A 25,243-nucleotide genomic window follows, 5' to 3' on the forward strand; every position below is an offset into this window, starting at 1 on the left:
AAATAATTTTTTTCATTTGTAACTAAAAATAAGTATACAATTATATTAATTAAAATAATCATTCATTAGCATTTTTTAAATTTACAGGAATTAATAAATTAATATTAAAACAAAACAGATCTGAATCATAAAAATGATATTTTTAAATTTGGGATTGAGTGAATTTTATATAAAAATACAATAATATAAAAAATGTAGATTAAACTCAAAATTGGTGTGTATGAAGTGAGCATTAAGTCAGTAATCTAATAAATTTGAGCTTCTAAGATATAAAAAAGGACCAAACATGTAATTTAGGCAAAATGAAATGGAAAGAGAGAGGGAGGAAGGAAATGATTTATGATGTTTTTAGAATGAAAGAAAGTATAAACGTAACGGTGCAGAGTAAAGTTTGGGATATTGTGAAATGTAAATATAATTTAAGTGAGCTGTGGAAATGGTTGGTTTTAAAATACAGGAACGAACGGCGAGGGAGAGGGAAAGAGAGGAGCGAAGGAAGGAATGCCATTCGCATTGATTCACGAAACAAAACAAAACGGAACCAAGTGATTGAATTCGATCGCAATTAACCATGGCGTCCTCCCCTTCTTTGGCGGTGGCCGTCGTCGTCCTTCTATTGTTCGCAGCAGCAGCGGCCGCCGATGACGCCTCCTGCCATCATTCCTTGCAATTGGTAATCAAACACATTCATTATTTCTCATTTCTTATATATAATTTCTTCGATTCTATTCAATTTGGGTGGGAATGGTTGCATTGCAGACCAAGATAAAAAGCTGGATCGATGGGAATAAAGATGTGGACTATAATGGTATGACTGCAAAATTCGGCTCTTATTTGCCTGAAGATGCCGATCAAGCTGCCAAAACTCCTGCTCTTTTTTCTGATCCTATAGACTGCTGTTCCGCTTCAGCTTCAAAGGTTTCTTTCTCATCCTTTTCTTTTCCTACCCCTGTACTTGTAAATTCATTTACCCCTCTTCTTCCTTCATCCAGTTATCCGGATCAGTTGCTCTCTGTGTACGGGGCACTTGTGACTTCACAACCAAAGCTGCATTTGCACAGTCCGCCGGTGCTACTGCCGCCTTGATGATCAACGACGCCGATGGTTGGTATATTTTGTTATTTGTTACAATCCACTCACTCTGCTTTTTTTAATCTGTTTCAGTCAATCAACTTTGTCTGAAATCTTTCTGTTTTTTTTCTATCAGAACTCTTTGAGATGGAGTGCTCCAATGACACTAGCGTAAATATTTCAATTCCAGTTGTTGAGATAACTAAGTCAACAGGAGACGCTCTCAACAAACTTTTGACGTCTAAAAGGAAAGGTCAGTCCTGCAATTTTTAGTGAGACTAGACTATGTTTAACTTATTTATTTTATCCATGGTAATGTTTAACTCATGTACCTATGTTGAGGTGTTCCCTAAGTGGTGACTTATTATGTGGCTGTCTCAAATTCATTTTTTAATACAAGGAAGATTTTTTCCGCCAATAGTGGAGTGGGTTGCTAGAGAACTTCTCTATTATTGATTATTGTTAAGAACCTGGAAAACAGAATATGAAATCCTCTTTGTCCTCTGGTCCTGTAGAAAACAAGTGGTTGGAGTAAAAGTAATCCAAGAGTTAGTGTCTTTGAAAAGCTTGCTAATGACAAGAGATTAAAGTGAAAAGAAGGAACATGGAGAACATTTGAGATTAAAAGACCTGATTTTAAATAAACAGAACCAACATGATGAACTGAAACAAATTGGTTATCAGGTAATTTAACGGATTTAGATACTCTTGTGTATGAGTGAAAAAGATAAAGATCAAATACCATATGATTGTAACACCTGAATCTAAAATCCAAATGATAGAATGAGTTTTAAAAGAGAAAACAGCGAAAAGTACCTGCAAAATCTGCAACAGGTTGTTCATTACCAATGCTAATAAGAGAAAGAAGTTGTTGAATCTGAGATGGAGTCAAATTATTCTGAGGTGTAGAGTCCGAAGATGTGGGAATAACAGCAGCAATGGAATGAGCTTGCATGGAGTGAGATCTTGAGTCACGACCATTATGGGTTGAAGGACCATTATTAGATTTCTTATAGGCAAGATATGTTTCCACCAAGAAGGATATCCAATTTTTGAGTAACAGCGACTGCTGGAGTGACCATCAATATTGCAAATGGAACAATGATATTGAGGCTTAGATTTGTCACCTAGAGATGGATTTGATTGCCAAACAGTCATGGCCGATTGATCTAAGGGAAAGAATCGAGAATCTGATAATGAACGTTGGCGTTCTTCCTGTAAGAAAAGAGAATATGCTTTAGCCATGGAGGGAAGAGGATCCATGAGGAGAATTTGACTTCTAATAGAAGCATATGAATCATTTAAGCCCTTAAGAAAACCCATGAGATGGTCAGTATCATAAATGTCACTGAAATTTGCCACAATAGCACAAGCACAAGCTGGAAGTGTGTGATAAGAGTGAAGTTCATCGCGATAATCCTTTAATATCGTGTATTAGGCAGAGATGGAGTTGGTGCCTTGGGAGAGATTAAAATGAGCAAGAAGATTGAGCTAAGTATCTCGTGCACTTTTGATCCAGAGAATGAAATTAATGGCTGGGGTTGTGGAATGGACAATCCTTGATTGGACCATACTGTTGCAGTGGACCCAAAAAGAGAAATTTAGAGTACCTGGTTCAGGTTTGGGAAGGCAGCCATCAACAAAACCAAGTTTGATTTTGGCCTCTAAGGTCATAATGACTGCTCAACTCCAAGTGGAGTAATTGTCACCATTAAGGAGTTGTTTGGCAAGTGGTTGACCAGGCTGATCAGAGGAATGGAGGTACTATGCAGATGAAAGATCAGGTTGGTTGACAGCAGCCACGTGGAGACTGGAGAAGATCCAGGAACGAGGTTTGGGCTGATACCATGCTAAGAACGTGAAAAACAGAATATGAATTGAAATATTAGTTGACTTTCTATTGATTATAATGCTGTATATATACAGATTACAAGGAAACGGCAAAACAGAATGATAGAAGATAAAGACAAACTATCACCATAGAAGATAAGGATAAATTATCAGCTAAGTTTAAAATGAAACAAATCATAACAAACTAGATAAGAAGTAAAACTAATACCCTGTAACAATTATCAGCGTTAGTATGCTGCTATTCTCACCAGAGTGTTGGGATTACTTGATCATGTCGGAGAGCTTCTAATGGGGTCAGATGAGGTGGGGTCTTGCAAAGACATTCCGACACTTATGTGTTAGTCTTGCATATCATTAACTAAATTTCATAGCAACAGCAAGATTGAAGTATAACTCTAGTTTCCCTACTGTGCCTAAGAAGAGTATGTATGTTACAATGAAGGGTTATGGGTCATAAGTCTGTTACTAACAGTCCATATCTCTTATTCTTTTGTTTTCCAGATTATTTTCCCTTGCTTTAGAGGATGCAATATTATCACTTCCTTTTGTAATTGTGCTCTCCTTCTCCTCCTTAATAAAAATTGTTTTTCTAAAATAAAATGGAAATCTTATTAGAAACCATCTCAAACAATTGGAGTGATTTTATTGCAAGATAAATTAAGATGTTGCTTTGATAAAGAAATGCAACAACAACAACAACAACAACAACAACAAAGCCTTATGTTACTTGATGAGGTCGTCTACATGGATCGCATGACATCGTCACAATTGAAAATCAAAGCTTCAAGAATATTATTAAGCATGAGATCTCCCTTGATGACTTCTTCCAATGCCTTTTTTGGTCTCCTTCTCCTCCTTTATCATAAAACTAAAAATCATGCAATATGCTCTTTTGACTAGTGAAGAAGAAAGGCGTGAGATAAAGGCAAATATTATTCATTGTGAGGCCCTAATTCTCAACTGGAGGGGACACCGAAGGCCTCTGCCCTTCCATCCCTTGGATAGATAGAGAGGAGGGGCTGAGTTTTTGATTTTTTTTTCATGTTGTCAAAGAGTTGAACAATAAAAATGGATCACTAGTGCATGATCGAATTGATTTGATCATGTGGGAAGAAGGTTCAAGTCTATATCGGCTTGTTAGGACTTAGGATGCCTCAACTACATGCATCATTGCACTTCCACTTGACACCTATCATTAATTAGAAACGGCTCATCTTACTGTGACCTTCTCTTGAATTTTCAAAACTTCTTTTGCTGCATCCATGCTGGGGCAGAGAACCCATGCTTGTCTCAGTTGTGCTACCAAAGGCTTTGGGGAAGATGGAATAGGAGAGCACCCATCTTGGGGTGGGTTTGTGGCATTCTCTGTAATAATAAACAGTGATCAGTTTCACACTTAGTTTTCATTTTTCAAATTGGATTTTGAGAAAGCTTGTAGTTCCATTAAATAAATAAGATAGAAGAAAAATATTATTGCTTTATCAATAGCAAGTACATTTTTCTGCTAGATGCCAATTTTGTTTCCACATGATTTACCCACGGTTGATTCTGAGTTATTCATTTCAGTGGAGGTTTTGTTATATGCTCCAACTCGCCCAGTTGTAGACTACTCAGTTGCCTTTTTGTGGTTGATGGCTGTTGGAACAGTTATATGTGCTTCACTATGGTCGGATATAACTGCTCCTGATCAAAATGATGAACGCTACAATGAATTGTCTCCCAAGGTTTTTCCATGCATCCCTACATCTATCTTTGTGATATATGCTCAAATGTAATCTTATGTACTTTTCTTGTTGTTTGACGTGACTGAAGTAATTTAAGTTACCTCATGATGCGAAGGTGTGTTTTAATTCAACAATGTTTATATGGTAAATTTGTAACCACAAACTGACACTGACCTTGGCATGTGTGCTAATCTACATTTCCTTTTATCTTATTGTGTTAGCCATTGATCTTTCAATCAATTAACTATTAGAATGGAGCATGACTTCTTCCATTCATTTTGTTTACTTATTACAACTTAAATACATCTTTATGCTTACTAGTATTTAACATATAATTTTCTTTTCTTTTGCTAGAGCTCTATGTCTGAAGCAGGGAAAGACGATTCTGAGGACTTGGTTAACATAGATACAAAGGGTGCTATCATCTTCGTCATCACTGCATCTACTTTTCTTGTACTACTGTTCTTCTTCATGTCGTCTTGGTTTATCTGGGTGCTGATTATACTTTTCTGCATTGGTGGTATTGAGGTGAGGTAGCTCATTTTCGTGGATTTTGCTCCTAACCTTCCAATTAAAACAAATATATCTTATTTCATGATGTGCCCAAAGTGTTGGCTCCTTATTCTTGTTCATGATTAAATTATCGTTTATATATATAAACTAGAAATATAAATTCTAAGTCAGTTAAGCATACATCGTTTAAATTGTAACAAAAAAATAGTACTGTACACTTTAAACAGTGCTACATTGATGCTGTTGGATAACCAAGTTATGGAAAGGCAGGAGGAGGGGGAGGGATAGTAAAGGTGGTGTTCGCCCTAGTTTCTTAAGTTTTTCTTCTCGAGGGTTCATTTGGTGGCCACTAGCCAGGATAAAACATTCTATAGAATATGATTACTTTATCCTACTATTTATCCTATCCTATTAAGTCAATGTATTTCTTATTCTATAATAGGAGAGTTGGGTTAGGAAATAATTTAAAGTATAAATATTTGTAAAATTATTGGATACTTCATTAAAAAAAATTCACTGTATGATATATTTTATAAAAATATAAGTAAAATGTTATTAATAAGATTACATAATTACAAATTTCTGATTTATTTAAAATTTGGTTTGAAATATGATTGAGTTAATATCAAAATATTCAATAATTAGATTAATAAAATTTAATTTTTACAGAGAGTTATTGAATGGAATAACTTGATCTCTTTTCATATAATAATGTATATTATATAATGTGATAATATTATATATATATATATATATATATATATATATATACAAATTTAAATTATTATTATATTATATATAATAAAAAATCATATCAATTATTTAAGACATGTGATAATATTTTTTTAAAATATTATATATATATATATATATATATATATATATATATATATATATATATATATATATATATATATGTGAATAACAGCAAGATACAGTTAGTGAAAAAGTCTTGGAGTAGGTAGCCTATCCAATAAGATTGGCCATAGCCGATGGCAATCAACCAGGCAATGGACCCATCCAGATTTACTTTTGTTTAATAAACTTGTTTACTTGTTTCAACTTTCAAAGAGAATTGGTGTTTCTCACATACAGAGAAATTGAGCAACTTTGCTATGTTCTGGAGTCTGTTTCTCATCGTATTTTGTCCTTTGGAGGATATTTTGTCTGCCCCCTAGTTGTATTTTATCTTTATTTCTGTCTAATAAAAATTACTTATTCTTTTTTAAGTACATCAGAGAGTACTTTCTCTTTTCTGTTAACTGGTATGTTGATCTATTAGAAAGTCAAAACCACAATACGTATAAACTGCTGACAAGCATTTGGATTCTGTTTTTTTTTCTTCTTATTTACTTAAAATTTCTCTTTCATTAATAAAAGTCTGCTTTCATTTTCAGGGGATGCACAATTGTATTGTAAGCCTCGCTTTAAGGTACAATAAATGTCTTCTTTCTTCTAATGATAAGGGAAATCAGTGTTCTTTCCGCATGCTATGTCTTTTAATTTCTCATAATTTTTTTTTTCAAATATATTTGAGCAGAAAGCGTCCAAAATGTGGTCAGAAGACTCTGAATTTACCTATGTTTGGGGAGGTTTCTATTTTCTCGCTGGTAGTGTTACTATTCTGCGTGATATTTGCGGTTGTATGGGTTGCTACTCGGCGTGAATCATTTTCATGGTTTGGCCAAGATGCTCTTGTGAGTTCCAGTTTCTAGTACCTGCGCTATAGGTCTTTCTATTATATTTCTATTTGGCTTAAATGTGTTTTTGGTACCTGTAAGTTAATGTTTTTTCGTTTTTGATCCCTGTAAGTTCATTTTTTTTAATTTGTAAGTTGAGTTGACGCTTTTCTAGTTTTGGTACCTATAAGTTCTTTTGTTTATTTTTAGTTCTTGTAAGTTGTTTTTTTTTTTCAATTTTAGTCCCTTTAAGATTTTATTTTTTTTATTTATATTTTTCATAAGTTCATGCTTACAAGAACTAGAAATGTGCAAAATATAAGTTCATGCTTACAAGAACTAGAAATGTGCAAAATATCTTACAAGGACAAAAATTTGAAAAAGCCCAAACTTACAGGATTAAAATTGACCAAAACAAAAAAAATATGAACTTACATGAACCAAAACCACGTTTAAACCCTTTTTGTTTCAAAATTTGAACTTAAAGAGAGTGAGGAAAACATTGAAATGTATTGTTCGTGATGCTTACTATATGAATGCCAGTCTCTTTTCTGGAAAGTTGTCACTGAATACTGACTCTAAATGGAGGAGCTGAGAGCCTGAGAGAAACCCAAGAAATTGGTTTTTGGAACAAGGGCAGAAGTTGCTATAGTTTCTAGTTCAATGTGTGTCTAGTGTTGATATGTTCATATTTCCAGAAAATTTGCATACATTACTGCAGCCACTTATCTATATATATTATACATATATGAATGCGCTGATTAAAAAAAGAAAACATATATGAATTCACACATAAGTGCTTATGCACAGGCACGGGCATATGATGCATATATTTTTGTGAATGTGAATTTGTGATCTTATCGAGACAAAATTGGTGTCTTGTTTGATTCTATAGTGAGATCTTTTTTTTTTTTTTTTTGATAATCCATAGTGAGCTTTCTTCAGTATTGCTCTAAAAAGTGGTTTGTTGTCTCAATTGTGGCTGTTACCATTCATCGATGATAAGCTGTTTATTTTATCTTTTATTTTATGCAACGATTCACTTGAAATATGGCTTTATTGTTGACAGGGCATCGGTTTGATGATAACAGTCCTACAGTTGGCTCGGTTGCCTAATATTAAGGTACCTGAATGAATTCCTTGTGTTTATATTATGCTGTTATTTCCTTACTCATTTCGTTCCAATATCTGTTGGAACATTTCTCACAATTTGCTTATGCATCTGATATCATAGGTTGCAACTGTACTCCTATGTTGTGCATTTGTATACGACATCTTTTGGGTATTCATATCTCCTGTGATATTCCAGAAGAGTGTTATGATTACAGTAAGTCTTTGTTCATACTAGCATAGTTCTCTTACTTGGATTATTTCATTGCAGTTTGGATCTCAAATATAAATTCCCAAATCGTATACCCCGAATCATCTTGTTCTTTCCTTTACTATCATTTTTCTTGTTCATCTGACATCTGTCTTTCATCTTGCTATAAATATTTAGATATACGTTTTTCTTTTTCATTCTCACTCCTGAGATTTATTACACTGAAAAGGTGTCCTGAAGTTATGAGTTTCCTTTCTAGGTTGCTCGTGGTGACAAGGCCGGTGGTGAAGCAATTCCTATGCTTTTGAGATTTCCTCGTCTTTCTGATCCTTGGGGTGGCTATGATATGATTGGATTTGGAGATATTCTCTTTCCTGGTTTGCTTGTTTCCTTTACTCGTAGGTATTGAATTCCTTATTTGGTCAAAAAACTTGAATAAATGGAAGATTAATAAACTTCTCTGAAGATATACACTTGTTTTCAATATTTGCCTTCGTGTGTGTGTGTTTTTCTTCTTTTTAATGTACATTTGAGAAGATACATTGTTATGGTTTTTTATTGTCTCAGATTCGACAAAGCTAATAAGAAGGGGGTCGTAAGCGGATATTTTCTTTGGTTGGTAGTTGGCTATGGTTTTGGTAAGTTGTGTAATACTACAATGTTTAAAGGTAGTAGTATTATTCTATAAGGTGTTGACTGAGGGAGGACATTTTCATGTTTCAGGCCTCTTCTTCACATATCTGGGGCTATATATGATGAACGGTCATGGACAACCTGCACTGCTCTACCTGGTTCCATGTACACTAGGTAACTAACTAGTTTTGTGCTTTTGATCAGGTGTGCATTTATATAGCTTGCCTGATCCAATTATGAACAGGAGTAACTGTGGTATTGGGATGCAAAAGAGGTGAGCTAAAGTACCTTTGGAGCTATGATGCAGACTCCTCCTCGTCTTCGTCCAAAGAGCCTTCTCGAGTTTAGATGGCAACTGGGAAATGGAAATGTTCTCTCTGACAGTGTTTAGGACTTCGGAGAGATTCCAGGTGTACAGACAAAGACAATTCTTTCCTCTATTGTATTTTGTGATTAACCAACGATATGTGAATTAATGTTCTTTCTGCTGCTGCTGCTGCTGCTGCTGCTGCTGCTGCTTCTTCTTCATAGTTCATGCAAAAAGAGCATAGTTTTGTAGGCAACATGGCAATGTAATGTCATCAAGTGCGCGTGCATTGTAATATCCTTGATTTCACTATCACCTCTTACAGTAATATTCTATTCTTTGTATAGTTTTTAATTTTCTCTAACAAAAGTTGTGATCAATTGTCTTAGTGACTGACTGACTCTCTTTTGTTCTTTTTCATTATGATGGACTGGTACGTGTAACACCTATATATATATATATATAGTAAAATTAATTAATATTTTCGTCTTCTAATCTTGAAGCATTCATTTTGGTTCTGTTATATTTTATTTTTGTGTAACGTTTGTACTCTAATTCTATCATATTTAGTAGACGGGATTATCGACATTAGCAAATACTAGTGCAAAAACACTCCTTGCCTGAAATTGGAAGTTACCTATAGTTTTGTGTAACTTATTTTTTTTAAAGATGTAATTGTTCTTGGATGTTAAGATAAATGTAGTGATAATTTATAATAATTGAAGATAAAAATGATAAAAAGAAAGATGATATGAAATAAAAATTATTCTTCTTATGATAGTTATAAATTAATGTGGATGTTAAGCAAGGAAAAAAAGGGGAGTGCACATGAGAAGAGAATAATTAGAAACTGTGAATATTATTATTTAAGTAGGAGGCAGAAGAAGATGCATTAGCAGTTGGGAGGATGAGGAAGGTTGCACTTGGCAGGGAGTTGGAGGGCGAGTTTAGGATCAATTCCGAGAGAAGGCAAGAGTGGGGAGTTCTTGTAAGGGCAAAGGCAGGGCAAGTCTGCATGTGAGAGTACAGAACAGCACTCTGGGGTGGGTGGCGGTGGATTTGGAGGCGTCACCGCTGGTTTGCATGTCAGTAAATCTGACATCGATACGTTGCATGTACTGCTTTGCCCATTCACCGAAATCAACGCCGCCACCACCACCACCACCACCAATGCCACACCCACTATCATCTGCTTCATATACATATTCATATATTAGCTTGTATTACTATTTCTTTGCTTCTGCACTTCTGCTATGTAATTGTAGAAAGTGCCTTATATATATGATACCACCGACCGAAGAAGAATATCTGCAATTCTGCATCCTCATTTACTGCTATTGCAATTTCCAAGCCGGATAACCTGCCACTCTTTTTGGTGACTCACTGCATCATAACATGTGCCTCACACCTGTCCTGTCCACAATTAAAGGCCCTTTCTTTTTACAGCTTTTTTTCGCATCTCCTGCAAATATTTTTACAAATAAGTACCAAAAAAAGAATAATCATAATTTTACAAGAGAAAAGATACTTCTACAAAAAAATTTACAACAAAATATACAAAAGAAATAAAAAGGAAAAAATTAAATTTAAATTGTAATATTGAGAAGAGATACAGATGTTGTATAAATTATTGTACAACTTTGTTATATATGTATCATATCCAATATTATCAGAATTAGGAAAAATACTATATTAAGCAATATTAAACAAAAAAAAACAACATATTAATTAGCATATAAAGAATTTATAATGTTAAAAATTAAAGTTCACTTCAAATTGTCATAATTTATAACATATACCAAAAATAAGTTATATTTTTTGTCTTAGGTCATAAATCATTAGTGTTTTTTAATTGATTGAGTTAGAAATTAATTTTGTTTGCGGTATATGATTGTCGAAGGTTCAAGAGAATTTCTCACATAGTGAAAATCAGATGTTGATTCTCCTACTAGATAGATTATTCTTACTCGAGTAAACGTATTACAACTTTACACCACCATGTCAATCCTTTGAATTATATATGTGAGTAAATCTAATATATCATAATATTTTAAGTTCAATAATAGAAATAAAAATCATTAGCAACTAGTGGTTTAAGTTCAACAATGACAAATAAAATCAACTAGCATAAAAAAATGTGATTTTTTTGAACCGCCAATGGGTCAAACCATCATTTTTTTATAGCAATTTTGTTGACCAGTTCAATTGTACATCGATTTTGGGATTAAACTGACTAGACATACTTCTGAAAAAGTTCAACCAATTGAACCGATGGACTCGATTCAATTCTGAGAACCATGATGATATCTGTTTTACAAATAAAAAAAGATACTCACAAATTAATTTTTAATTTCTAAATATATTTAATACATTAAATACTTATTTCGTACATTAAATATTATTTGTGGAATGCATTAAATACGATTCTTGAATGCATTAATTTTCGAAAATGTATTTAATACATTTAATAAACTTATTTTCATAAGGGTCTTGTTAAAAATATTTATTATGAAGATCATAATAGAGCATAAAAAAAATTATGAACAATGTAATTTTGCACATTCTAATAAAATTATTTTTTCTTTTAACTTTTTAACTAATATCCCAAACACACTAGTTAGTATTTGTCATATATTAAATGCATTTTTAGGAATTGAATGTGAGAGAAGAAAATTTAACTTATTCCCCATAGTATACTTCATTTGGTTTCAAATATAAGAAAAAATAAATATTTTTTTTGGTTTCAAATATAATATTTTTTAACTAACTTTACTTCATTTAATATTATTATCTCTAAAAAATCCCTTCATTTAATTGACCTATTAGTTTTAATGGTTGTTTTTTATCCTTGATATCAAATTCAAATAAAGAGTAAGTTAAATAAAAAAATATTTTTTAACTAAAATTAATGTGATTAACTGTGATTAGCTAACTTTGTTAGTTAAGCTATCATGTTTTTTTTTTTAATGTTTGAGAATGGATAGAGTATTAAATTGTAATACTTCTTTAAGGCTCAATAATAAGCAAAGAAACACTTTTGTGGATTAAAATATAAGTGAGTTTTAATTATTTTTATCTTATAAAAAAATGTCAATCACACTCTTTTTAATACATTTTTTTTATTATTGATTGAAATTTATTTAAATAAAATTTAGTAGGTCTTATTTTTGATTTAATGATACTTTCTCTTTATTTAAAAGTAAGATACACCAAAAATTAATAATTTTCAATAACTTTTGATCAATAATAAAGAATATTAGAAGGAAAGTACTACCTATTTGAGAGTATCAATGACATTAATTTTTACTTTATTTAAGGATATCATTTCAAAATTACTCTTTAATTAATTAGAATTTTGTTTTCAATAATGACTATTTTATTTTTAATATAAAATCCTAGTGAAGGGGACAAAATTAATTTTACTAGAATTAAGTAACAACGTGTTACTCTAAAAAGAGTAAATATTAGCTTATAGGTGTGATGTTATGAAGGGATAAAAAAGGCGTAAACCCTAAGACATAAATTGATTCGGTGTTGCTAAACCCCAGTGAGGCAGAAGATGGATCTTGCTATGATACTAGAGGCTGCTCTGAGTCCCCAGCCCGATGAACGGAAGGGCGCGGAGCAGAGGTTGGATGAGATGCAACAGGCCCCACAGCATCCCGTTAGCCTCTTCCAAATCATCGTCGACAGCAGCAACTGCAATATGCCCATTCGACAGGTTGCCGCCATCCATTTCAAGAACCTGATCGCCAAGAATTGGACCAAAATCTCCCTCGACCATAAAGAGCTCCTTCGGAATCACATCCTCCTCTTTCTGCCTCAGCTCCCTCCCCTCCTCCGGTCTCAGCTCGGCGAGTGCCTCAAAACAATCATCCATTCCGATTATCCCCACCACTTCCCTCATCTCCTCGATTGGATCATCCTTAATTTGCAGGACCACCATCATGTCCACTCCTCCTTGTTTGTGCTTCGTATTCTTTCTAGAAAATACGAGTTCAAGTCCGACGACGAGAGGACTCCCATTTATCGCGTCGTGGAGGACACTTTTCCTCTTCTCCTCAATATATTTAACTCCTTCCTCCAAATTCCCAATCCCTCAATCGAACTCGCTGACTTGATCAAGCTTATCTCTAAAATATTCTGGTCCTCCATCTACGTGCGTTTTTTCTGACTATACTTTTTTTTTTTCATTTTCAGTTTCCTTACCTGTTTTTATGCTCAAACGCAATTCTATCTGTTGTATTCAGTTGGAGGTTCCAAAGGTTCTGTTTGATCAAAATGTATTCAATGCTTGGATGGTGCTGTTTTTAAATGTGTTGGAGAGGCCTGTTCCCTTAGAAGGCCAGCCTGCCGATCCCGAGCTTCGCAAATCGTGGGGTTGGTGGAAGGTTAAAAAATGGACAGTTCACATTCTAAATAGGCTCTATACTCGGTATGTTTGAGTTTTAAAATGTCATTCATTTGGTTAATTAACTGCTATGACCTTTCCTCCTGTTCATTCATTCTCTATTTCTACTACCTTGTTACAGTTTTGGTGACTTGAAGCTGCATAACCTGGAAAACAAAGCCTTTGCTCAAATGTTTCAGAAACATTATGCAGGGAAGATCTTGGACTGCTACTTAAATCTGTTGAATGTCATTCGAGTTGGTGGCTATTTGCCTGACAGAGTTATCAACCTCGTTCTTCAATATCTAAGCAACAGGTGATTATTCATCATTTTATTTATTTTTATTTTTTATCTACATGTCTATTCTTTTCTTATTTATGAACAGCGGATATGCATATTCAGGTAAGGCATTTTTAAGCACTTAGCTCACAGGTTTAGTCTACGAATTGTTACATGAGATTATTGGAACCCATAATCTCTCTCTTTTCACTTAATTATTTTTTACCTAATTAATTAATTTATGTTGGTCATCTTTTTCCCATCCTCACATGAGATAGAATGAGTTTATCTCATTAATTTATACTCCCTCCGTCTATGTACCCATACCCATCAGTCTTGACATATTTTCAGGAAGGAAGGGTAAATGGTGGTGGTTTTTGTCCTTTGATACTCTTATCCCTCCTTTTTGAGGTCTTCACTTTTCACATCCTGAGAATATTAGTATCTTTGTTGAATGCCTTTTATTTTGCTAATGCTGAGTGAGTCTTCAGAATATTAATGATTCTGGAAATAATTTTTTTTCCTCTGAATTTTTATAACACATGCAGTATTTCAAAGAATAGCATGTATACTGCGCTGCAACCTCGTCTTGATGTTCTTCTTTTTGAAATAGTTTTCCCTCTTATGTGCTTTAATGATAATGATCAAAAGCTTTGGGATGAAGATCCACATGAATATGTAAGAAAAGGCTATGGTAAGTCTTATTGATGTGTATACATGGACATGAAATTTCGAGGAATTTTATTGGCACATGCTTATAGCTTTTAATTCTTTATTACAGACATTATTGAAGACTTGTATAGTCCCAAAACTGCTTCCTTGGACTTTGTGAGTGAATTGATTCGAAAACGTGGGAAAGATAATCTTCACAACTTTATTCAATTCACAGTTGAAATTTTCAAAAGGTAAATACTTTCTTTCAAATCAAATGATTTATGGATTCAGTGTCATAATTAGGTTTTCACTTTGCTAGGTATGACGAAGCACCTGCAGAATACAAACCCTATAGACAGAAAGATGGTGCACTTCTTGCTATTGGGGCACTTTGTGACAAATTGAAGCAAACTGAGCCTTATAAATCTGAACTTGAGCATATGTTAGTGCAACATGTCTTTCCCGAGTTCAGCAGTCCTGTTGGCCACCTTAGGGCCAAGGTACCATCTCCTATATATTTTGTTGTTTGCATCTTTTCTCATGCAGGCCACATTCACTCTTTTTGCTTTTTATCTTTCTTTTGGGTATAAAAAAGAATGTTTTTGGAAAGGAAAATCTTTCATTGCACAATGCAGAATACCCATACTAAAAGCAGCCCTGTTTTAAAATGACCAATTGTCCATGCTTAATAGTGTTTTTGGATGTAAAAGATCTGCAAAAATTAACTTGGCAGAAAGAAATGGAAGAGAGTGGACTTTTAAACCAAGAATGTAAAATAAAAAAATAAAGGGAATGGGAAATGATAATCTTTTCATTTAATTTTATGAATTATGAAATGAAAGTAGTGTTTATGATGAAGATAATGTTAATATGACATTTACTGGCTACAAAGTAAATGCATACTCCCCCGTTTCTCATGAATCATTGTTGAGGCAGAAGGCGAGGTCAAGATGGATCAAAGAAGGGGATTGTAACTCTCTTTTCTTCCACTTGTTAGTAAATTTTAACTGCATGAATAATACCATGAAAGGAGTGATGGCTGATGGGTGTTGGAATGTTGGATTGATGAACCTGGAAGGGTGAAAGAGGAAACTCATCTATTCTTTACGAAGAGGTTTGAGGAAAATGAGTGGGAGAGACCTAAGTTAGATGGGATCAAATTTCAAAGCATTGGACAACACCACAATGATCTATTGACGGAGCGTTTTGATGAGGAAGAAATAAAGGCTGCGGTATGGGATTGTGGGAGTGAGAAGAGTCCTGGACTAGATGGACTTAAATTTTAAATTCAGCAAGGAGTTTTGGCAAGTCACCAAACCTGATGTAGTCCGGTTCATTTAAGAATTTTTCATCAATGGAGTTTTTCCGAAGGGAAGCAATGCCTCATTTATTGCACTGATCCCTAAGGTTCATGACCTACAAAACCTCAATGAGTATAGACCTATTTCGCTAATAGGTTGCATTTATAAAATTGTGGCCAAGGTATTAGCAAGAAGGTTGAAGAAGGTGATGTCAGTAATTATAGACGAAAGACAAACTGTTTTCATAGGGGGTAGACACTTGTTGCATAGTATGCTTATTGCAAATGAAGTAGTTGAGGAAGCAAATAGGTGTCATAAGTTGTGTTTGGTGTTTAAAGTTGATTATGAAAAGACATATGATTCAGTTTATTGGGAATTTCTGCTATACATGTTGAGGAAGATGGGATTTTGCTCCAAATGGATTGAGGGGTGTCTCAAATCTGCTTCTATCTCAGTATTGGTAAATGGAAGTCTCTCAGCTGAGTTCACCCCACAAAGGACTTAGACAAGGGGACCCACTAGCCCCACTCTTATTTAATATAGTCGCTGAAGGCCCAAACGGGCTGCTGAGATAAGCATTGGAGAAGAAGCTATTTGAAGGTTTCTTAGTTGGAAGAAATATTGTATCATTAGCATTTTACAATATGCTGATGATACAATATTTTTTGGGGATTCCTAACAGAGTTATGGATAAGTTGGTGAGCTTACAACATAGGTTTTTGTGGGGAGGAGGGACAAAGCAGAAGAAGATTGCGTGGGTCAAGTGGGATACAGTGTGCCTACCAAAGGAGAAAGGGTGCCTAGGAATCAGGGACATCAAGAAGTTCAATCTTGCTCTTCTCTGAAAATGGAGATGGAATCTATTCCATCACTAAAGGGAACTGTGGGCTCGGGTGTTGGATTCAAAGTATGGCGGTTGGAGGAATTTGGATGAGGATAGGAGAGGCAGCAATGAATCATTCTGGTGGCAGGACCTCAGCTACATGTTTCAGCCTTTGTAGGAGGGCAACTAGTTTCAAAATGGGATATCTTGGAAGGTGGGTTGTGGAGCTAGAGTGAGATTTATGGAGGATCGGTGGAAAGATGATGGTGTACCACTAATGCTAAAATACCGTAGGTTATATCTCATTTCCTGTCAGCAAGAACATTTCATACAACAAATGGGGAGATTCTCAGACACTGGCTGGGAGTGGAGCTTTCAATGGAGGCGATCACTTTTTGATGCTGAGATTGATGTGGTTGATAGGTTATTGGGAGACACAGAAGGCATCTCAATTCATCCTGACCGACAGGACAAGTGGGTGTGGAAGGGAGATTCAAGTGGTAATTATTCAGTGGGGAGTGTGTACAGGCTGCTTTTGGGAGATTCCATAGGCGAGAATCAAGAAGGAGTTTTTAATGAGCTGTGGAATCTAAAGATTCCAAGTAAAGCATCCTATTTTGCTTGGAGATTAATTAGGGACAGGCTGCCAACAAAATCAAATTTGCGTAGGAGGAATATCGAAATCAATGACTCTTTCTGCCCATTCTGCAGAAACAATGAAGAGGATGCAGCTCATTTATTTTTCAACTGCAGCAAAATTCTTCCGGTTTAGTGGGAGTCAATGTTTTGGTTAAACATTTTGGGTGTTTTTCCACAAACTCCGAGACATCATTTCCTCCAACATGGTTTTGGGAGGCCTTCTGGAGTCAGGTCTCAGAGATGGCAGATCTGGTGGATAGCTTTAACCTGGAGTATATGGCAGCATAGAAATGAGATGGTTTTCTCAAATGATAGCTTCAATGGTAGTAAATGATGGAGGATGCCACTTTCCTTTGTTGGTCGTGGTTTAAAACATGGAAAAGGGTTTTGAAATATCTTTTAATCACTGGTCCAGTAATTTGAGAGAGGGATTTTGTAATCGGGGGAGGGATACATACATAGGATTTTGGGTGGATTATAGACAACAATATGGTCACATTGAAGGGGATGTGAATCATCGCATTCAAGCAGGATGGATGAAATGGAGAAAAGCATCGGGGGTGTTATGTGATGCAAAGGTACCGGTCAAGCTAAAGGGAAAGTTTTATCGGACTGCGGTAAGACCGGCGATTTTGTACGGAACAGAATGTTGGGCGGTCAAGAGCCAACATGAGACTAAAGTAGGTGTAGCGGAGATGAGGATGTTGCGGTGGATGTGTGGTAAGACTCGACAGGATAAAATTAGAAACGGAGCTATTAGAGAGAGGGTTGGAGTAGCGCCTATTGTAGAGAAGATGGTGGAAAATAGACTTAGGTGGTTTGGGCATGTAGAGAGAAGACCGGTAGACTCTGTAGTGAGGAGAGTAGACCAGATGGAGAGAAGGCAAACAATTCGAGGCAGAGGAAGACCCAAAAAGACTATTAGAGAGGTTATCAAGAAGGATCTCGAACTTAATGATTTGGATAGAAGTATGGTACTTGATAGAACATTATGGCGGAAGTTGATCCATGTAGCCGACCCCACCTAGTGGGATAAGGCGTTGTTGTTGTTGTTGATGTTGTTGTATAGACAACAATATGGTCAGATTTATGGTTTTCTAATTCTAGTATTAAAGCCTGTATTAGGAAACCATAATTCTGCTAATGTTGGACATCAATTGTACTCCTTCAGTACCCCTGGTACTGTCTAATATATAATATTTTATCTTTGCTGATAAAAAAAAGAAGTAAATGTATACTAAAAAATGTCCTCTTGTTACCTTCCTCACAATCCTCCTACAGGTTTGGGTTTTGAGCCTCCACTGAAATAGAACTAATCCTCTTCTCTGTTTCCCCATCATTTTAATATGCAGTGAATCTAGGGAATGATGCAATCCATTCTAAATAGCTTTCTCTATAACCAAACAAAACATTGATGTCTCAATCTAATATTTGTTTGTCTTGGTGTAAATTAATTAAAATTTAAGCCAGGCATTGATTATGAAATTTTTAATTTCTATTTTTGATAATTTTGGCTATCCATTGACTTTCCTGTGAAAAATAGGCAGCATGGGTTGCAGGACAATATGCGCACATTAACTTCTCAGATCAGAACAATTTCCGAAAGGCATTGCAGTGTGTTGTATGTGGAATGCGAGATCCTGAACTTCCTGTTCGCATTGATTCTGTTTTTGCTTTGCGTTCTTTTGTTGAGGCTTGCAAAGGTGGATAATAACCTTTTCTTTGTTCTATTTTGATTTCTGATTTAAATAAATCTTTCTAAAGTTTAATGCTGGTTATGCTCATTTTTCAATTGTGTTGATGCAGATTTGAATGAAATTCGACCCATTCTCCCTCAACTCCTTGATGGTATGTGAATTTGAAAAAAATTGTCTGTACTTTACATTTGTTACTTGGCTGTGAGTGGGTGTAACTGACAAAAAATATTTCCAGAGTTTTTCAAACTTATGAACGAAATTGAGAACGAGGACCTTGTATTTACCTTGGAGACTATCGTGGACAAGTTTGGGGAAGAAATGGCACCTTATGCACTTGGGCTGTGCCAAAATTTGGTAATATATATTTTTTTAAAATATTTGTATCTGCCAAGAAAGTTGTGCTTGCTTTAGAGAACCAATATTTTCTGTATAATAACATTTCAGTTTTCTTTCTCACAACAGGCAGCTACATTTTGGAGGTGCATGAACACTACTGAAGCTGATGATGAAGCCGATGATCCAGGTGCTCTTGCTGCTGTTGGTTGTTTGCGTGCTATTAGCACTATACTTGAATCAGTGAGCAGTCTTCCTCAACTCTTTGTTCAAATTGAGCCAGCCTTGCTACCCATAATGCGTAGAATGTTAACAACTGATGGTCAAGGTATTTTTCCCAATGAGCCATGTTTATCTACATTACTTTGAGGATTTCTTTTGTTTTTATCTCCTGTTGTCAATGTTATCTGGTGCGTGTCTTTGTAGACACATTTATCAAAGCAAAGGTGAATCTACTTTACAGTTTGGATCATAGTGCCACTCATTTAACCACTTGGATGATTTTATGCATGAGGTTTTACTGATAATAATAATAATAAAAATCCGATGAAAGTATTTTTGATGTTGTCCACTAGATTTGAAGAATATCAAGTGATAATAAGCATTTCCATGTTTAGTTTTTTGGACAGCTGTTATTATCTTAGCTTTAATATGGAATAGTATGCTTCAGTTTGTGTTAAAATAACGTGATTTTGTGAACAACTTAAGCTGGTTTAATTCTCACCTTCCACTTGAATTTTCAAATGGGGTGTGCATTCTGGGTTGCCGTTAGATTTTGTTAGGAAGGCTATGATTCTGAAATTTTAATTTCACTTGCATTGCATGCATTCATTTCCATTATCTCCTGTAAATGTGTGCAGAGGTTTTTGAAGAAGTTTTGGAGATTGTATCATATATGACATTTTTCTCTCCAACAATATCATTGGATATGTGGAGTCTTTGGCCACTAATGATGGAAGCACTGGCAGATTGGGCAATTGATTTCTTCTCAAGTATGGTTCTCAACTACCTTTTGGCTACAATTAATCTCAATTTCTGTTTGCTCTACTATAGTCAAGCACATAGTTTGGATCATCTCTTAGTTGACCTTTTTAACATGTTAATATGAAGCTAGAGATGTGTTGGTGTTTCCCAGTGAAGTTGATGATAAACTCGGCTATGCACCTAATAGAACATCTTGGCTTTTTCCTTTGTACAGTGCTTGTTTGACTGTTTAATAAAATGGGTTCTATATGCGTGGAACTTATATCCATGCTATTCAGAAGTGGGGAACATCTTTAGTTTCACTTTATAGCTTGGTTGTTTTGTCCACATATGGTACCCCAACATTTGAATTATATAATTTGCATATAATTCTGCATTTTCTTTGTATTTATTTGGCTAGTTTCTTCTGCAGATATTCTGGTTCCTTTGGACAATTATATTTCGAGGGGAACTGCCCATTTCCTTATTTGCAAAGAACCTGACTATCAACAGAGTCTATGGAATATGATTTCATCCGTGAGTTAGTTACCTTTGCATTATTAGAATTAGTTCAGCCACCACCTGTTAGGTCTTAGGATAGAATACTTTTTTTTAAAAAAAAATTCCTTCGTGTATCTAATTTGTATTTGTATTTCACATTGAAGGTTATGGGAGACAAAAATATGGAGGACAATGATATTGAGCCAGCTCCGAAGCTAATTGAAGTTGTCTTTCTGAACTGCAAAGGGCAGGTTGATCAATGGGTTGAGCCTTATCTCAGAATTACAGTTGAACGTTTGCATCGAACTGAAAAATCACATTTGAAATGTCTTCTCATGCAAGTGGTAAGGGGTTATTAGGATCCATATCGACATGCATCATGCATGATTGAGATAATTGGCTGTTGCTAGACTTGCTTCCATAATTATAATATTTTGACATTGTTCAACAACTGGATTTTCTGTTTAGTCATTAATCTAGAGTAGTGGCATGGAGCAGCCATGCCAATAGTGCTATAGTGGGATACTGGATTGCAGGATGACCACTATCATGAATAAATGCTCCAAAAATAAAAATTATTCAAAATTAATGAAATTCTGAATTAATAATCAAAATTCATAATTTTAAGCTAAAGATATGAAATTGTTAGATTTCAACTTAAAACCAATTAACACTAAGTGAAGTTGTCCAACAGATATATAAGTTGCATCCCAAGAACTGAGGCAGACAATGTGGAACTTCCCAACATCCCTGGCACTAAGTGAAGTTGCCCAACATAGATACATAAGCTGCACTCCAAGAACTGAGGCAGGCGATGTGAAACTTCCTAACACCCCCTTCCACAGATGCCTGCCAATACAGGCAAGCCTATTAGAATAGGCAAGAACTAAGATGGGCTATAGGCTCTGAAACCATGTTAGATTTCAACTTAAAACCAATTAACACTTAGTGAAGTTGCCCAACAAATATATAAGCTGCACCCCAAGAACTGAGACAGACGATATGAGACTTCCTAACACACAGAAATGATGAATAACAACAAAAGTCCAATAACATAAAAGGAAAATAGTATAGCAAGAAAGACTGGAATAGCAACTTAAGGCTGCCTATCTGAACATGACACCGAAAGAATAGAAAACAGAGGCATATGGATACAGAAAAACAGAGACATGTTTCTGACATGAATGGAATAGAGACTGCAGAATGTGAGCAGAACATGCACAAGATGGGGTGCTGTCAGTTGGCTGGAATCTCCACCTGTGGTTTGGTTGAAAAATAAAAACACATCTGAGAGCTCTTTGTCTGATGCTTGGGTCGAATGGAAGAGATCTGTGAGGGTAGTTTGTGATTCTGCTTGTTTGGATGGTTTTTGCGATTAGCCCCAAGCCAGGGCAAAGGTTTTTTAAGCTACTTTGCCAATTGTGTTTGTGACAAGCTTCAAAATGGTGTTATTTGGGATGTTGTGAAAGCATGCATGATGGGTGCTATGCAACAACTTCCCTGTACTGGCCTCCAGCTGTGTGATATGACAGCGCTTCAACGCACAGTTATTAACTTTGGGTCATTGGATCCATTTATACTCCTGTTCTCTTCAAAACCTGTGTTCTGCAGCTTAATTGGAAGTATGCAGAATTACACTGGTTTTGCAAGATATATATGAACTTCCAATCTTTAACTTACGTGAAGTGCTTGGTTTATAAAAAATGGAATATGTATAATTGTGCAGTAATTTTCGAAGCCTGCTTTGTTCTCCACATTCAGTTGGATTGCACTTATTTGCGTGATTTAATAACTTAAAATTTACAAAAAAAAAATCTAATATGATTGATTATTTTTTGATCAATTGCTATAAGAATGACTTCGGTCTATCTATTTTGTAAGTTTTCCAAACTTCTTAAAGTTGACATCATAATCAACCTTCCTTCTAAGCAAAAATAATTTTTGCAGATTGCAGATGCTCTTTACTACAATGCACCACTGACCCTCAGCATATTGCAAAAGTTAGGTGTTACATCAGAAATCTTCACTCTTTGGTTTAATATGTTGCAAGGAGTAAAAAAGAATGGTGTGCGTGCTAATTTTAAGAGGTCTGTATTTTCCTGCCTCTTCACCATCCCCCTTTCTTCACTTTGCTTCTATTAGTTGTGACAATTTCTAGGTCTAACTACAAACTTATGATAATATTTATGCAGGGAACATGACAAGAAAGTTTGTTGCCTTGGTTTAACATCATTACTTGCACTTCCAGCTGGTCAATTGCCAGGAGACGCTTTAGGCCAGGTGTTCCGTGCCACTCTTGATCTTCTGGTTGCATACAAGGATCAAGTTGCAGGTCTTTGTCACTTCTCTCTGTAACTGATATTGCAGACTTGCTATTGCATATTAATCAGGAGTAGAATTTTTTTTTTACTTTAATCAGATTTATGATCGTCTAATTCTAACCAATTGCACTCTTTGCAGAAGCTGCAAAAGAGGAGGAAGCTGAAGATGATGATGATGATGATATGGATGACTTTCAAACTGATGATGAAGATGAGGATGACAATGGTTCTGACAAGGAAATGGGAATTGATGCTGAGGATGGGGATGAAGCTGACAGTAGTAAATTTACAAAGTTGGCTGAACAGGTTTGTGGATATGAAAACCTACATACCTGATACCATTTGTATGCCTATATTAATCCGACATAGGATATCAAATTCATCAATTTTCTTGGAATAATGGAATTTGTTGGGTTATCATATGTATAATTCTAACGTAGGAAATTCTAGTAGTTCACAATTTGATTCTGAAAACTTGATTAATGTTAGTAAATATTTATTGTTTTTCTTTTTGCAAAGCAAGCTAGTTATGCAACCAAAATGGGAGCAGTTTACTGCTATATGGGTAAAATTTAATTTTAGATGTTACTCGTGTAGAGAACAGATCAGGGCATCAAGATTCAAAAGTAAAGTATTTCATGACTGTTTATAACGTGAAATGTAAAATATATTAGTCTTTAGTCATATTTTGTAATTTGTATATTAATTTTATAAATTTGGTTTTGTTGGTATATATTATTGATTGGTTTTAAAACAGATATTTCAGTAATTCAATATAAATATGAAATAATGTAACGTGCATTACTTTAACCACTGTCAGCTATATTCTACAGCTGCTGGTAATTCATAGGTGGTGGGTGATTGGGTTTGATCCCCTAGCCGCCACTTTTTGCATAGTGTTATTCAGCTGGTAGAAGGCATTCAATAACTAGTTTTTCACAATAAACATTAGTTTATTATTTTTTTTTCTCTCTTTTTGATTTTTTTTATTCTTATTGTCCTTTTACATTGTCACCCCAAAGACAAAGACATTCAGGCCCAATGATGAGGATGATGACGACTCAGATGATGACTTTAGTGATGATGAAGAGTTGCACTCCCCAATTGACGAGGTGGATCCTTTTGTTTTCTTCGTGGATACAATGAAAGGTATGCTGATATTGTCCCTTAAACTATAAAACATGTAAGTTTCATTAATGCCCCTTTATTGTTGATTGGCATACCTGACTTTCAAAATAATTTTGTCTGTAGTGATGCAATCATCGGATCCATTGGGGTTTCAGAACCTCACTCAGACACTTGAGTTCTCTTATCAAGCTCTTGCAAATGGTGTTGCCCAGCATGCTGAGCTGAGAAGAGGAGAGACGGAAAAGGAAAAATTAGAGAAGTCATCAGCTACCATAGATTCTTAAGCTTTTGCATGTACATTCTTGGTTCTTGCTTTTACGGAGGCATTTTGTTGGCTCAGTGGTCCTAATTGGTCTTTTGTGAGCTTTGAAGAGTTTGCAGTTTTGAAATTGAAATGGTGAGTTTAGTGTCCTGAAGTTCCTGTTGACTTCAGAGGATGTGGATTCAGGAGTTTGGTGCTTCGGGCTATCCTTTGAATGAGTGTGGCCATTGCCCACCCTCTCAAGTTTCTATGTTTTGATTTGAGTTGACGGTTTTGCTGTTTCCAATATATGGGAACCACCGTTGTCTGTTCTTAGCAATGGTTTGATGTATACGAGTTCTGTCACATAGACAGGGCCGCCAATGGCTGCATTGGTAATTTTTGGTGAGGAATAGTTTGATAATTCTGTGTTTTTAAGTTAGTTTTGGTCGAGAGTATAATCCATTGCGTATTGAAGGGATCAGTTTTGGGTTGTGCAAAGCTTTTCTAGTGTGGCTCGCTGCATGTTGTAAAACAGTTATATCCATTCTTTATCAATATTTATAAATATTTTGTGTACAAGGTTTAAACTTCCAAACTTACTATTCGAACTCTACCAAAAATTGGTGCTTGGTGAAACCCACTCTACTTTCTCCAAATATATTCTGATAGTATTAACGAATCATGTGAATTTATTGTTGCCTGATTAATTTTGTATCTATGCGGATTGTTTGATTAACGACAGAATTGTCATTTATAAGATTACTTGACAAAAACATCAATTACTTAACAGTCAAACACCATATGAACAGTCGAAATGAGAAGTATCATTAACTTTTTTGCAGTGTCTTAATTTGAAATTCATGAACTCCT

The 25,243-nt window shown here is 35.1% G+C and overlaps 3 protein-coding genes across 4 annotated transcripts; 2 read left to right on the plus strand and 1 right to left on the minus strand.

Moving 5' to 3' along the window:
- The first annotated feature begins 365 nt into the window (after window positions 1-365).
- Window positions 366-9,578, plus strand: LOC100782203 (signal peptide peptidase-like 5). Of its 2 annotated transcripts, none has more exons than XR_001383337.3 (14): window positions 366-673; window positions 760-918; window positions 993-1,104; window positions 1,208-1,324; window positions 4,489-4,646; window positions 5,001-5,174; window positions 6,557-6,591; window positions 6,700-6,856; window positions 7,908-7,961; window positions 8,073-8,165; window positions 8,419-8,557; window positions 8,727-8,797; window positions 8,883-8,966; window positions 9,037-9,095. XR_001383337.3 is itself a non-coding variant. In XM_003535750.5 (14 exons), exons 1-14 carry the CDS (start codon window positions 572-574, stop codon window positions 9,138-9,140), a joined length of 1,563 nt encoding a protein of 520 aa, XP_003535798.1. In that variant the 5' UTR covers window positions 372-571; the 3' UTR covers window positions 9,141-9,578. The 2 variants fall into 2 exon arrangements, 1 of the variants encoding a protein (XP_003535798.1); XM_003535750.5 differs by having other exon boundaries at window positions 372-673; window positions 8,419-8,561; window positions 9,037-9,578.
- Window positions 9,579-9,991: 413 nt separating this feature from the next.
- Window positions 9,992-10,303, minus strand: LOC102664211 (putative lipid-transfer protein DIR1). The gene has a single exon (XM_006590172.1). It carries the CDS (start codon window positions 10,301-10,303, stop codon window positions 9,992-9,994), a length of 312 nt encoding a protein of 103 aa, XP_006590235.1.
- A 2,305-nt stretch (window positions 10,304-12,608) lies between these two features.
- LOC100795105 (importin beta-like SAD2) lies at window positions 12,609-24,952 on the plus strand. The gene is made up of 18 exons (XM_003536765.5): window positions 12,609-13,258; window positions 13,350-13,534; window positions 13,632-13,805; window positions 14,318-14,463; window positions 14,551-14,674; window positions 14,743-14,923; window positions 18,730-18,889; window positions 18,993-19,034; window positions 19,119-19,237; window positions 19,346-19,544; window positions 20,077-20,208; window positions 20,613-20,716; window positions 20,845-21,024; window positions 22,628-22,767; window positions 22,873-23,012; window positions 23,141-23,307; window positions 24,024-24,150; window positions 24,253-24,952. The coding sequence occupies exons 1-18, from the start codon at window positions 12,659-12,661 to the stop codon at window positions 24,411-24,413; spliced, it is 3,081 nt and encodes a 1,026-aa protein (XP_003536813.1). The 5' UTR covers window positions 12,609-12,658; the 3' UTR covers window positions 24,414-24,952.
- Window positions 24,953-25,243: the final 291 nt, after the last annotated feature.

Source organism: Glycine max, chromosome 10 (assembly GCF_000004515.6).
Source record: "Glycine max cultivar Williams 82 chromosome 10, Glycine_max_v4.0, whole genome shotgun sequence".
NCBI lineage: Eukaryota > Viridiplantae > Streptophyta > Magnoliopsida > Fabales > Fabaceae > Glycine > Glycine max.